The sequence below is a fragment of the Lagopus leucura genome, unplaced genomic scaffold (assembly GCF_019238085.1).
Source record: "Lagopus leucura isolate 7727_CA_CO unplaced genomic scaffold, USGS_WTPT01 136-5_obj-0_obj, whole genome shotgun sequence".
Lineage (NCBI taxonomy): Eukaryota > Metazoa > Chordata > Aves > Galliformes > Phasianidae > Lagopus > Lagopus leucura.
In genome coordinates, this window is record NW_024968105.1 from 61434 (window position 1) to 75804 (window position 14371).

Consider the following 14371-nt stretch of genomic DNA (forward strand, 5'->3'; position numbering starts at 1 on the left):
GCTCTGCAGCTTCCTGAAGGGATGCTGTGGTGAGGAGGGGTTTGGCCTCTTCTCCCATGAAACAAGCAGGACCCGAGGAAATGGCTGCAGGTTGTGCTGGGGAGGTTTAGGTTGGACATGAGGAGGAACTGTTTCTCTCAGCAGTCAGGCGCTGCAATGGCTGCACAGGGAGGCGGTGTCACCGTCCCTGGCAGAGTTCGAGAGGCGTCTGGATGAGCAGCTGCGAGTGCCTGTGGCAGCGGGGTGATGGGAGAGCGGTTGGAGCGGGTGATCTCGCAGGTCGTTTCCACCCTTGTGACTCCGCGACTCCGTGATCCTCTGACCCCCATGCGGTTCCATAGCGCTCAGCCCGCAGCGCGCTGCCCTCCGCGCCGCAAGGGGGCGCTGCTTCCGGCCCGGTGGCGGCACGACTCAAGATGGCGGCAGCGGGCGCGGGCTCCGGGCGCGCGGCGGTGTCCCGTCCTCGGCCTCCTCCCGCCCGCTTCCGGGGCTGCTTGGCCGGCGCGCTGCTGGGCGACTGCTTGGGAGCCGTCTTCGAGGGCAGGAGCGTGGTGAAGCTGCCCGATTTGCTGAGCTTTCTCCGCGGCCTGGAGCCGCCGGGCGGTGAAGGGGAGCCAGCCGGGAGCGCCCGCAGAGGTGGGAGGAACGGCGGGCGGGGCGGGATGTGAAACGGTGCGGGGAGCGGGGGGGAAACGTAACGTAATGTAACGTAACGTAAGGTAACGGGTGTGCGGTGCTGCTGCGACATGGAGAAACGGATCTGTAACGGAGAGCGAAGGGGAGCTGTGCCTGAACAGAGGCTGCGATGCCCCGTCCGTCCCTGGAGGTGTTCAAGGTTGATGGGGCCCTGCGCAGCCTGGGCTGCTGTGAGATGCGGAGGTTGGCGGCCCTGCGTGTGGTGGGGGGTTGGAGCTTCATCATCCTTGAGGTCCCTTCCAACCCGGCCATTCTGTGATCTCTCACTTGTCCCCATGTACCTGGAGGAGAACACGTGTCCCTTGGCTTTATTGCCTTGCAGCACTCTGCATCCTGTCCGTGCTGCCGGCACCGCTCCTGCTCTGATCCTGGCTGCTCAATGAACACAGCTCAGGGTGCCGCGTGTCCTCCAGCAGCGCTGCAGCCCTACGGGCAGGCGGTGCTCGCAGGGAGCTGTGAGCTGAATGGTTACATGAAGTTGTAACGCTCTGTTTCAGAAACGCTTTCCTACACGGATGACACGGCCATGAGCAGATCTGTGGTGCAGTCACTGCTGGCCAAGAGGGAGTTCGATGAAGTTGACATGGCCAAGAGGTGAGGGCTGCAGCTGGGGCTTCCAGCGAGAGCAAAACTGGTTGTGTGTCAGACGCTTAAAATGAAGCCATCGTGTAACTCTGCAAAAGGGGACGGAGCTCAGGCAGAGTCATTGCTAATTAGTGGAGAAAACAAGAGCGATGACCCTGGAATTTATTGTGTGCTCTGTCCTGGAGCATCCAGCATCGTTAGCTCTAATGTCAGTTCCAAATATGCTTTGGAATGGAGCGGGGTGGGACTTGCTGTTTTGCCATTCTGTATTGGAGCCACATACATTCAGCCACCTTTGTGGAAGATAACGCCTGGACAAAAAGCATTTCCTTACATGTTTGTTTGTTGCTATTTATGTCTGTACTTAATTTAGCTGGTGAATATTAGTGAGGTCAGCCTCAGTTTGTTTATGATCCATTTCCCTTTTGGATCCACAGCCCTGGTAGCATTTGGTTCCACTTAAGGGAGAGCATTTATTTGTTTAGAAAACACTTCCATTGAACTCGAACAAAAGACTTTCTTTGTGGTTTTGACCCAGGGAAATGTTTCGAGTTTGCTCCTATTTCAAAGAAATGTGGAGAAGGAAACAAGTGGGTTGTGGGAGATGCCTGTACACCATTCATACACCCTCCCCTCTTTTCACACCATTTTTTGGAAGTGACATTCTTTCCCTGCAGAGCTGAATCAGTTGAGCCATGGCTATCACAGAGTGGTCCCTATGCTGTTAACTCACCTGCATTTGGAAACTCCACAAATTCTTTCTCGCCTGTGTAACTGCTGCTGTCTTTGCCCACGCAGGTTTGCTGAGGAGTACAAGAAGGAACCCAACAGGGGCTATGGGATGGCTGTTGTCAATGTCTTTAAGAAGCTGCTGAGCCCCAAGTGCAGTGATGTGTTTGAGCCAGCAAGAGCTCAATTTAATGGGAAAGGCTCCTATGGCAATGGTGGTGCCATGAGGGTTGCAGGCATTCCGCTCACCTATTGGGATGTTCAGGATGTTAAGAAGGTACTGTGCTCCCTGGGGCGCCCTGGCTCTGTGACTGCCTGCTGCTGGCTGGGTCCCGCTCTGCTCTCTCTTGGGTTTGCTAATGATACGTTTTTGTTCACAGTTTGCAAAGCTCAGTGCTGAGTTGACCCACGCCAACTCCTTGGGCTACAACGGGGCCATCCTGCAGGCCCTGGCGGTGCATCTCGCCTTGCAGGGAGAGGTGAGCAGGGAGACCTTCCTTGAGCAGCTCATCAGCCACATGGAGGACGTGGAGGCAGATGATAAGTCTCTTACTGATGCCCGAGCGTAAGTAGCTGTGCGGAGCGCCCACCCCACAGTTCACTGACTCTTCACAGCCTCTCTCCTTCGTTGCACTCTCGTTTCCAGGCTGGGATTTGAGGACTTACCATTTTCGAGGCGTCTGAAGAAAATAAAGGAATTTTTGGAGCTCAGCAGTGTTCCCAAAGCAGATGTATTGTTTGAATTAGGTATGCAATTCTTCGAGTTCCAGCCCAGCGACTCCTTCCCTCTGTTTGTGGGAAGAAAATTGTCTTGCTACCAAAAACTATCTTGAATAATATCTCTTAATATTCTAAGATCTCATCTTAATGTTGGATAGGATTAAGTAAATGTGTCCTGCCAGCCTATTCTGATGTAGCTGGGATGTTCTGTGGGGTGGCAGCAGTACTGGGGGGCTGTGGGGAGTCTCCTCCTAGTTTTGCTCCTTGTGGTGATAAAATCAGTAGCACGGGATTGATGGTGATTGGCAATGGGACGTGGCAGTGAAAAGGGAAGGGGTGCTTCTGTGGGGAAGAGGACAAGAGTGCTGTGCAGCACTGGAGCTGATTGGTTTTGTTAACAGGCAATGGCATCGCTGCTTTGAGGTCTGTCCCCACTGCCATTTACTCCTTCCTGCGCTGTATGGAAGCTGACCCAGATATTCCTGAACACTACAACAACCTGCAGAGGACCATCATCTACTGTATCTCTCTGGGTGGAGATACAGACACCATTGCTACCATGGCAGGAGCCATTGCTGGGGCTTATTATGGGGAAGAACAGATACCCCCAAGTTGGGAGCAGAGCTGCGAAGCTTTTCAAGAGACACAGAAGATGGCAGATAGCTTACATGAACTGTACTGCCAACGGCTCTGAGCCTGAAGGGAGTGTGTGTCCAGAAGGCAAAGCAGGTGGTTGCCTCTGCTTTGCTGGTCATAAAGTTGGTGGTGGATCCGTGCCATGCAGATGCAGCGAGCCTCCATTGAGGAGACACCTGCTGCTGTGAGAAGAGAGGTGGAAGCACCAGCTGGGATTGAAGAGATGGCACATAGCCTTCACTGACAGTTGTGCTGGGAAGTGGCTGCATGTGGTGCCTTGGACAGTGGGAGCATCTCTGAAGTACAAGAGCATCAAGTTTTCATAAGGCTGCTGCTTGCTTTGGCCCACCCTTCTGTAACTGTCATTTTGTTATTCCTAGGTGGTGTCTGAATCCACAAACTTTCTTTTTTTACTATTTTCCTCTACTGCCACATCCTTCATTTCTGTTGGTAGCAACGTGTCAAGCATTGGTTTTCATGGGCTGCACGTCCTTAAAACACTGACAAGTGTGAGCGTTCATTCTCAACTGACAAGCAAGAGGGTCGGGGTGGGAGCCTGCAGAGGAGCAGCCATGGGAGAGCTGGAGGATTTGCTGTGTGTGGGGACAGGTTGCCTCCTTCAGTGCGGAGTGAGGATGCTGCAGAGCAGAGCTCACAGGGAGGTTCACTTCATTAAAGGCAGGATGAAAAGTGCCTGAGATGGGAGGAGGGATTTCTTTGCACTGCCAGTGGCGTTTGAAGAAATGCCTTTGGTGCCTGCACACGGAATCCCAGTAGGCAAACTGTTACTGCTGGAAGAATGGAATCTAGAATGGTTTGGGTTGGAAGGGATCTTTAGATCCTGTAGTTCCAACCCCCTCCTTTAGGCAGGGATCACTAATGATGTCCCTTTGGTGCCCTTTGCTCTGCAATCTGCCTGGCACTGCCCTGACTGACTGCACTTTGTCTTCCCTTAGATAGCTGGCTCACGTTTCTGCAGCTACTCCAGCCATTTCTTAGTTCTAATCCTCACATTCTGTGCTTTTAATTCTGCCCTGTGAATGTCCCGAGGGAGATTGCTATTTAAAAATAAAAATTGTGAAACATGGTGTTAAGCAAGGACTGAATTCTTGGTTCTGCTGCAGTCAGTGACAGAAATGGCTTCAGCTGAAAGCAGGAGTTGCTTCTCATAGCTTTCAAACTCTTATTCTCTGTGAAAAGCATCTGAAAATAAAGGGAAAGGTTAAAAGATGACAAAACACTGGGATTTGAAGCTGGTACTGATGGGTGAGAATATTGCAGTGCAGCTGTGTTGTTCCAGAGTTGAAAATCTTGACACTTTTGCCCAAGGGAGCTGGTCAGAAAGGGAATAACAGCTTGTGCATGGCACGTCTGAAGGGGTTACAAGCTTCTAATAATTAAAACCAAAAGGGAAGAGGCAAGCAGTCGTCATATGGAAGTGCTTGTAAATGTGAACGTGGCAATGTAACCCTGTTATCTCTTGGATTGTGACAGTGGCACGTGAATGTTGTGCACAAATGGAGTTTGCTGCCTTTTGGTCACAGCTCGTGGCTGCTGTGTGTTTTGGACTGCATGCACGTGTTGCAACATCTGGGTGTGTGGGGTCATTCCAGACCTTCCTGCCTCTGCTTCCTTCAAGTGCCAGTCTTGTGTGTGATGCTTTAATGGGTTTTACTTGTTTAAATGAATATCTTGTTCTGAGGTGGTGTGGAATTTTGCTCTTTTGTATATTTATGTATTGTGCTGCAGCTCTGAGGTGTAAAATGTCAGATTTTTCACATTTTCCTGCCAGAGATGTCAACATGTCCACAGGGCTATTTAAAAAAAGACATTTTTCCTGTTAAAGGAGCTGGAGAATTTTAAAGTGTTTGGAACTCACAAAGGACTGAAGTTTCCTGTTTAAAAAATAGAGCCCATTTTAGGCCAGCCGTGAAAGACTGAAACGTTCAGCTCTGCCCCACAGCTGTGCTCTCCTGTCCTGTGCCCACAGCTCTGGGGGGGTGAGGAGGACGAAGGCACAGCCAGCCCCAGCTTTGTACAATAAGTTTTATTGATGGTTTGTCAATACAATCAAGTACTGCAGTTTTAGTTCTGAAGAGAAGGCCAGTTTCTGATCACAAAAAGAGTGCATTTTAAACCAACTTTTACTATGGCAGACAGTGCATGTAGTAAGTATTTACAAAACTAGAAACCTCTATATACTAGGTTAGAAATGGAGATACTAGAGGCGAATTAAAAAAAAAAAAAAATAGTAAGGATTTGTATATAAAAATGCACATTGTAATGCAGTTTTCATCATTAAAAATAGACCTACTTCATCCAACCCAACCTGTTTTCTTGAGTGTGACCGAAACCAGAATCCCACACGCTCACACACCGCACAGCAGCCCTTCCTGCTGGCGGATCTCACACACTCAGTCCTGCAGAACATCTTCCTGGCCTGGTGAGCAGCCCCTCATCCTCTGCTTCGTTCTCGGAGCCCACGTGTGTGCGTGTGTCACAGCTCTGCCTTTCTGCTTCTGCATGCAGCAGCTGATGCAGGTTGGTGACGGTTGATGGCTGTGCGTGTGAAGGGAGAGGTTGCAAAACAATATCTACAGCGCTCAGGGGATCCTGGATTTTTGGTGACAGTGTCTTTTTTTCTTGCCAGAACACGACGTGTGCGGTAAACCAGAACAGCAGAAAGGCTGAATGTAGGTTAGAACACAGTATAAATAAGTCGCTTTGTTGAGGAAGAGGACTTGAGCTTGCAGCTGGGAGCGTGTGGAAGCTGCTGGCCTCCTGCAGGTACTGTGCACATCACTGTGCTGCAGAGCAGCGTGCTGGGATCCCACCTCAGCAGCTCCAGTCTGTGCTGTATCCCCAGGAATCACTGCAGTGGAGGAGACCCAGAGACACAGGCTCTGTCCTTGAGCCCTCCTCCCAGCTTTGAGGAAAGCATTCGAGCTTCCACTTGGACATTTTGGGTATTTTTTTTTGGCTCCTGTTCCTGCTGGGAAATAACCAGCTGTGAGCAGAACCCAGCAGGCCTGGCACCTCCCTGCTTCCAGGACTTACGAGGTCCAGTGGCATCAGAGCTCTGGGGCTGCGTTTCAACTTGAGAAAGTTTCATCACGCCATGACTTGCAGCTCTGCACGGAGCAAAACCACCGTGGGGAGGGACGCCAGCCCCAGCTGCTGCCCCTTCAGCTTTATACCTCCTTCGTGTTTGTTCTATGCAGGGCCGGGGTGCTTTTATGGGGAAGCCCTGCATGGCAAGAGGCAGAAACACGTGACAGGCTTAAGGAAAAGAAAAAGAACACAACCAACCAAAAAAAAAAAAAGAAAAGTTGTTTAAATATTTTGTACAGTCCATCTGAAGAACAGTCCCAAGTCTCATTCTTGCTACATTTTGTTTCTTTGGCCATAGAGAAGGCTTTAGGGAAATGTAAGGCTGCCAGCTGCTCAGCTGGTGACCAAATCGTCGCTGTTTCCTCAGGGACGTTCCCTTGCAGAGGGACACGCAGCGGATTGCCTCCAGCAGCATGCAGCTTCCTGGGATGAGAACTGCTTTTCTCTACGTGCAAGCGGCGATTGCTGCTCTGCCATGAGAAAACCTGCAAAGCAACAGTTTGATTCCTCCCGCCAGCAAGGACAGAGCAGCCACGTGGTCAGCATCCCACGTTCCTTCCCCAAAACCTTGCAGCTCCTGTTCGGGTCGGTGACATCTTCAAGCATTAGAGAACAAAGTGGCAATGACAAATGGGAATGTTTTAGCAGAGGAACGCACCCGGCACGGCGCATTCACAGAACCATATTGCACTACGCTTGTACGTAACTTCGTTAAGTAGGTCATAGCACCGCTGTGTGACGACGGAATGGAAGGTCGGAGTGATGGCTGCTCCTCGGTTGAAAGAAAGAGAAGATGGGAAACACCAGTGTGAAAGCTGACGCGTGGTGAAGGAGTGAGACAGCACAAGCAGGCTGGCACCTGCAGGAAAGCTGAACTCCATCTGCTGGCACAATGCAGCGCCGTTGTGTTGGATGGAGTGACGTGCTGCGAGGCCAAGCCTTTGGGCTGCAGAGAAACGTGCGGGATAGGAGCAGCTCTCAGGCTTGCTGGGTTAACGCGAGAGAGGACCCAAGGGTCCCAGTGTCCCTGCAACAGGCTGTCGTCCTCCCAGAGACCGATGCCTGGATGGTTTCGTTGCTAAATATGCTGGGGAAGGAAGGGCTAAAAAATAATATTTACTTATTCTAAGAAGGTGCTTATGCATAGTGTTCCACGTTCTCTGATTGTAAATCCAACCACACTGGATCCGGAGTGAATCAGACACTGCTTCAAAGCAGCCTGAAGAAACAGGCATCAGGGAGACTGGAACTTGGACATCGGATGGTTTGGGAAGGAAATCCTCAACCCAGCAAGGATCTCTGCTGCTGTATGCGTTTGTGGTAAGTGCTTGGGACCCCGTGCTGGTTAGCAAACACACCGTCCACCACATCGGCTGCGTTTATTTGACTGAACTCAGAATGGGAAACGAGGGCACTAATTGTAGACTGGAGGGGTCCGCTCCAGTCCTCTCTGGATCACGGAGCAACAGGCTGCATTACCAGATCCTTGCCATCCCAAGCGAGTTCTTGTGTTTGACGTGCAGTCACTAGGGGAAAATCTATTCCAAATACACTTTGCTGAGAAAGTTGCTCCCTCCCTCCCTTCCTCCTGCCCCTAAAAAGAAAGGAAGAAAGAAAAACTTCTCCTTTCTGATGACCCTCTCGACTCATGGATCAAACAGCGTGAAGCAATGTCCCGCGACAACGGCTTGCGCGTTCTTCCCAGTGATTTTCTTTTTGTATTCATTAAAAAAAAAAAAAAAAAAATTATTAAAAAAAGAAAAAAACAACCAAAAAAAAAAAAAATGACAGTTTATGGCTAAAGTGTGTGAAAAGGAAATGCGCCCAACAGCCGTTATGTGGGGCAAAGCAGGAACCCAGAGAAGGAGGAGTGGATGTATTCCGTGGAGTACAGCCCGTTGGCCTGGTCGGAGGGCATCTGCACCCAGACCTGGTCGTTCTCCTTCAGTTCAAGCACGGCACTGCCCGACGCCTGGTCCAGGTAGCCCTTTTTGTACTCATCGTAGGTGTAGGTGGCGGGCACGTTGTTCTTATAAAGAGCCACCCAGACGTTGGTCCCTTTGACGTGCACGTGGTAGGCGAAGTAGTAGATGCCGGAGATGGGGCAGGTGAATATCCCTGTGACCGGGTTGTAGCCGTTGTGCCCGTTGTACAAAGTCCGGTCGAACTTGACGGGCATGCCGGACGCCGGGAAGGGGGAGGTGAGGATGGCGGTGAAGGCGGGCGCGATGCGGGCGGAGAGCTCCCCGCGGCCGTACTGCGGCTTGCCCGGCTTGCCGTTGCCCAGCACGGCGCCCTCCACGCCGCCGTCGGGCAGATGCAGCCCCGCGATGCCCGTCTCGTCAAACACCCCCGGTGCTCCCGGTGGCCCAGGAGGCCCGGGGGGGCCGGGCAGCCCATTGAGCCCCGGTGTTCCTGGCATTCCTGGTGGGCCGATGGGGCCGGCCACGCCAGGCTCGCCCATCTTCCCCTCGCCGGGAACACCGGGCAGCCCCGGCTCCCCTTTGAGCCCCGGCAGCCCCTGAAGCCCCATGGGCCCTGCGGGTCCCTGCAAGCCGGGGATGCCGGAGGGGCCCCTCAGCCCCGGCTGCCCCGGGATCCCACCGTCCCCTTTGGGCCCGGGGCCGCCCGTCAACCCTGGCACCCCAGGGAGGCCGATGAACCCCGGCTCTCCTTTGGGGCCCGCTGGGCCGGGGGGGCCCTGTGAGCCGGGCAGACCCCTCTCTCCCGGCACTCCTGGTTTCCCTGCGAAGCCATTCGGGCCCTGGTCACCTCGCATCCCTGGCATTCCCGGCGGCCCGCTGGGCCCCACATCACCCTTAGGGCCTGGCAGCCCGTGCTTGCCCGGCAGCCCCGTGGACCCCGGTGGGCCCGGTGGCCCGATGACGCCAGCAGGGCCCTGCTCACCCGGCTCGCCATCGACTCCGGGTTCCCCTTTATCGCCAATGGCTCCCGGCACCCCGGGCTGCCCACGGTCTCCTTTGAGGCCGGGCAAGCCTGGCTTCCCGTAGCCTGTGGCGCCCGGCAAACCAGGGGGGCCACGGATGCCCGGTTCCCCCTTTGGCCCCATGGGGCCCTGTATCCCTGGCACCCCTGCGGCACCGGGGACGCCGATCCCATCGATGCCAGGCGGCCCCCGTGGCCCTGCAGGGCCGGGTTCCCCACTGACCCCTGGCCCCCCGGGGGGGCCCATGTCACCCTTCTCCCCCGGTGCGCCAGGCAGCCCATCGAGGCCGGGTTTGCCAACGCCGACAGGTCCTGGAGGCCCCGCAGGGCCAGGAGGGCCACCATTGCCCCGTGGCCCTGGCAGCCCCGGTTTCCCCACCCCATTTTCACCCTTCATCCCTCTCTCCCCACGGGGTCCCGGCTCTCCTTTGGGGCCAGGCTCACCCCGAAACCCTGGCAGCCCTGGGCCGCCCTGGGGTCCTGGTTTCCCATTGACTGAGATGCCAGCGGGCCCTGGCAGCCCTGGGGGGCCGGGCAGTCCCCTGGGCCCTTGCTCTCCCCGCATACCAGGCTCACCCTTGGCTCCGGGCATCCCCTTCATACCCGCTTTGCCAGGCAGTCCTGGGATGCCAGGTTTCCCAATGCCAGAGAAGCCAGGGGGCCCCGCAGGCCCTGGCTGACCATGCATGCCTGGCTTTCCCGTGCCTGGCTTTCCTGGGTAGCCGGGGGGTCCGGGGGGGCCACGTGGGCCGGGCTTCCCAGGTGGTCCTGGCTCCCCTTTGAGGTCCATGGGCAGCAGCGGCGGCATGTCTGCGGAGAGAAAAGAGCACGGAGCTTTACTGGGGCGGCAGCTGGCTGGGGACACGTCAGGCTGCCGTGTCGGGGTGCCTCCAGTTGGCTGCACCTCCATTTTGCCACATGCTGGGGCTGAGGGATGCGGTCAGCAGGCACGGTGGGATGGGTTGGGGTTGGACTGGGTGATGTCAGAGGGTTTTTTCAACCTGAATGATTCCCGCATGGGTTGAGGCCTGGAGACCCGCGCATGGTTGGGTCTCCTTTGGGATTAAAAAGAAAACGCTGACATGTTCTTGAGAACCCAGAGAGGTGATGTGCGACTCGTTAAGACACGCCAATGCTGTTCTCTGGCCCCGCTCCACCGTCCAGCGAGGTGGAGAGAAACTTACAAAGGAAAAAGCGCTGAGGATGGAGGAAAAGCTCCAATAGCTGCGAGGGAAGCGCAGCCCCGACCGCGTCCAAGTGAGTCAGCCCAGCTGGGAGCGGGCCGCCGCCGCCTGACATCTCAAGAATTTATAGAGCTCTTTTGCAAACGGATATAAGAAAGAAAGTAATGGGCTGAGAGACTACAAAGCGAGCAGGGGCTGGATTACATGCCCACCGCAGCTACGCGCGAAAAGCGCAGACGTGAGCATAAATCACCCCCTGAGTGCGGGCGGGTGCTGCAACACATGACATGGAGAATGGGTGAGAAAGGGTGAATGCAGCAAAATCCCTCTGGGGAAGCTCAGAATGAAGGGAACGCTTGGCAGGACCGCCACGAGAAATGTGAAGGGCAGAGACCTCAGCACCTCGAGCTCACCCAGCCCAGCCCAGAGCAGGGCAGCAGCTGCCAATGCGTTGATCCCCCCCTGGTCAGCGGGAGGAGATCCAGGGGGATTTGAGACACATGAGAAGCATAACAGCAGCAGTTCGCCTCTGCTGAGAGCAGCAATGCACCATGGCTGTGTCCCAGCTGGGTGCCCAGTGTTTGTTGGTGATGGAAGCATTCTCAGCGCTCATCCCCACCGCTCAGCCAGGCCCACGCGCTGTGCTGCAGCACAGGGCACTTGGCAGCACGCGTTAAGGAAATGCTCATCTGCCCAGGCATTGCTGCTGGGTTTCTGCTCCTCACCCCAGAAAGCGGTGTGGGAAAGCAGGGAGACATGAAGTGCCGCACTAAGGCACATTTCTGGGGCTTGAATTCTGGAAAAATTTTTATCCGGAAAATGATTTCAATGTGTTTCCTCCCCCCCCTTCCCCTCATCCCCCGTCCCCAACCCGGTTTTATTTTTTCCCTCTTGCCACGGTTTGAAAAGAATTAATTTTCTAGGTCATTTTGCATGGGATCAGAACAAGGATCTACAGCTGAGCCCATGGAAGAGAGAAGCGCGCGCATGCAGCCGCACGGCGCAGCACAGCAGAACGCCAGGCATGGGCTGCCAGCGTGCAGGCGGCCAAAAAGCAGACGGGAAAACCAAACCGGGGACGTTAGTGGGGAGAAACTGGGACATTGCAGCCCCGGCGGTATCCGATTTCAAAAGCCCATGTCTTACCACAGACGCATGTCTCGGAGCTCTGCATTTCACAGCAGCAGCATGGGGTTATGTGTTCCCCTCGAAGCATGAACAAAGCTGCCATGAATGCCGATGCTCCGAGCCAGCTGGGGCAGGGGAAGGGGAAGGAGTTCTGCGAGCTCTCACCTCGGCCCCGCTGCGCGTGGGCACTGCTGTATGGATCCTAGTGGCCGTCCCCTGCCCGCGGCTGCATCCATTCACCCTGGACTCTATTTGGGGAGGGGGAAGCACTCTATTGCTCAGCACCCCGGGGCAGGCAGCCCTGTCCGTCTCACTAGGCGGCACCAGCAGCCCCAAAGACCGGCCCTGCTCCTCCCCACATTGGGGTCCCAGCCTCTACATCAGGCTTGGGAGTACCAGAGTGCTTGGCACGGCCCTGTGTCCTGAGCAGGGCAGGGGGCCAGCAGGGATGTGCCTTGCCAAAGGAGCCATTACACAGGAGCTCAGAGGGATGTGGGAGCTACCGGTATTCCCACCTGCCTCCATCTTCCCCATTGTTATTTTGGGCAGTGAAAGCTGGGGGGCTCAGCAGGGTCCCTCCACATGCTGTTTGCTTTGCTCTGTCCTGAATCGGTGTGGCTCTGTGCCCACTCCAGCCTGGCACCCGTGCAGCCCCCCAGCATGCTTGTTCCACCACTGCATAGAGGTAGGACAAGCCGCCCTGACGTGTGGGGAAGGAGGAGGAAAAAAGCAGGAAAAGCAGCAGGGAGATATTGAATCCAGGCCCATCAGCAGCTGAAGTGCTGCTCTTTGGTGAGGCTGTGCTGGAAGGTTGTGTCTCTGGCTGGGATTCAGAGAGCAGCTCTATAACAGCTGAGAAGGGGGCAGGGAGCGGGGGCTCCCAGCACGCTTCAGCTCCAGGTTTTGCTGTGTGTTTTCTGACACATGTGCTGAGCTGAACTCCTGATAAGCCATTCCTCCCAGCAGTAAATCAGCCACTGGCAGCTGAGCTTTCTCCAGTTCCTCCTCCCAGAGCCAACACTTGGGCTTCCTGGAGGGTCCAGCTCTGAGTGAGCCCGGGGGGTCCTGGTGGCTGTTAACTCCTTGGACTGCCCAAGGGATCTGCCCCATCCTAGAGGCTGGCTCCAGAGGGAGATGCTGTGATGGTACCAAAGGTAGGGCTCAGTCACACTTGTCATTCCCCCATCGTGACTTGCAGATATCACCTGGGTGCTGGGTTAGGGTCCCTTGGCATGCGGTCTGTGCCAAGAAATGCTGCAGGAACTCAGCCACTCTCAATGCTAGCTGTTTGCAGAGAGGGTGTGGAGTTAACGAGTGCTGATAACCCCTGGGTCTGGTCACTGATGGACCCACCTGTGCCTTCTGTGCTGCACGACTGGGCACAAAGAGAGCAGGGCTCTGCAGCAAAGGCAAGCAGGGAGTGCATGCATACATGCAGGGCATGGAAGCAGGCAGGATGTGTGTGCACTCTGTGGAAGCAGACAAGGTGGAAGCAGGGCAGCTCAAAGCCAGCAGTTATGAAGGGCTGTGGCTCGGTTGGAAGCTGCAGCTGGGCTGGCTGCTCCCTGCAATGACCTCAGCGCCTCTGCCCCTGCGAGCAGCACATGTCGCCTGGTGGGGATTGATTTAACACGTGTGGCAGAGGAAATCGCTCTCGCTTGCTCTCTTTGTGCTAGGCTGGGTCTCCCAGCTCGGGCCTTGGCCCTCTCTCCTTTCCCAGCTGGTGTGAAACACAGACAGGGAAACAGGATAGGTGGAGGATGAGCCCAGAGCCACTGCAAATGGGCAGGATGGGAGGAAGAGAGCAAAGGGCTGTGAGGCTGCTTCCTACACAAGGTCCCAGAGTGAGACACCGGGGGATGTGACCAGGAGGGGCACAGGGCAGGAACCAGGAGACCCCCGCTGCCTGAGCCAAGGGGGTCAGCTTCTCTCTGCTGCAATCCCCTGGGCTTTTTTGAGGGGTGGAAGCACCTGCTCAGAGGGCACTGACTGTGGGGTTTGGGTGTGATGGGGAGAGCTTAGCAGCTGAGGGATGCAGCGAGATGCCATGGGGCGCTATGGGATGCTGCAGGCAGGTCTCCTGCTCTCACAGTCAGCATCACCCCCACCCTCCCAACCCTTTCAAGCGCGCCCCTTACCGAGGTACTGCCCTTTGCCTTCCCGAAACGGAGGTCCCAGGGGCCCCTTCACCATGGGCTGCATGTACTTGACCTGCGCGTATCCGGCCGCTCCTCCCGCCGCCGCTGCACGAAGGCCAACCAGCAGCAGCAGCAGCAGCAGCACCGCAGCGTCCGGCAGCATCCTGTTCCACAACGCTCCTGTGGACAGAGCAGCAGTGAGGGGGGGCCCCGGCAGCACCGCGATGCGCGGCCCCATGTCCTGTGAGGATCAGTGAGCAGCGCACAGCCAGCCCTCCAGGAAAGGCCCCAAAGGGAGCAGAACCCCCCCACCCCGGTGCAATTTCCCATTGTTTTAGGCACCCCTGGGTGCATGGAAAACCCCTGTGGGAGCAGCAGCCCCAGCCTGAAGCGCCTGCTTTATTGGATGTAAACAGCTGTACAGACACCTCTCCCCCAGCAACGTTTTCATTGCCAGATTGATTTGCACTTATTTTTGGAAGCTTAAAGAACACGTGA

The 14371-nt window shown here is 55.5% G+C and overlaps 2 protein-coding genes across 2 annotated transcripts; one reads left to right on the forward strand and one right to left on the reverse strand.

Moving 5' to 3' along the window:
• Positions 1 to 416: 416 nt before the first annotated feature.
• Positions 417 to 4460, forward strand: ADPRS (ADP-ribosylserine hydrolase). The gene is made up of 6 exons (XM_042894232.1): positions 417 to 636; positions 1194 to 1290; positions 2080 to 2287; positions 2391 to 2575; positions 2657 to 2757; positions 3132 to 4460. The coding sequence occupies exons 1-6, from the start codon at positions 417 to 419 to the stop codon at positions 3422 to 3424; spliced, it is 1104 nt and encodes a 367-aa protein (XP_042750166.1). The 3' UTR covers positions 3425 to 4460.
• A 938-nt stretch (positions 4461 to 5398) lies between these two features.
• Positions 5399 to 14049, reverse strand: COL8A2 (collagen type VIII alpha 2 chain). Its single transcript, XM_042894231.1, has 2 exons — positions 13874 to 14049; positions 5399 to 10233 (listed from the first exon to the last, which is right to left on the reverse strand). Exons 1-2 carry the CDS (start codon positions 14034 to 14036, stop codon positions 8312 to 8314), a joined length of 2085 nt encoding a protein of 694 aa, XP_042750165.1. The 5' UTR covers positions 14037 to 14049; the 3' UTR covers positions 5399 to 8311.
• Between the last annotated feature and the right edge of the window lie 322 nt (positions 14050 to 14371).

Coding starts and splice junctions, on each gene's coding strand:
- ADPRS (XM_042894232.1), top strand. CDS start 417: ATGGCGGCAGCGGGCGCGGGCTCCGGGCGCGCGGCGGTGTCCCGTCCT. Junction 2,288..2,390: donor ATGTTCAGGATGTTAAGAAG/GTACTGTGCTCC, acceptor TTTTGTTCACAG/TTTGCAAAGCTCAGTGCTGA. Junction 2,576..2,656: donor TCTCTTACTGATGCCCGAGC/GTAAGTAGCTGT, acceptor TCTCGTTTCCAG/GCTGGGATTTGAGGACTTAC.
- COL8A2 (XM_042894231.1), bottom strand. CDS start 14,036: ATGCTGCCGGACGCTGCGGTGCTGCTGCTGCTGCTGCTGCTGGTTGGC. Junction 10,234..13,873: donor AGGCAAAGGGCAGTACCTCG/GTAAGGGGCGCG, acceptor TTCTCTCCGCAG/ACATGCCGCCGCTGCTGCCC.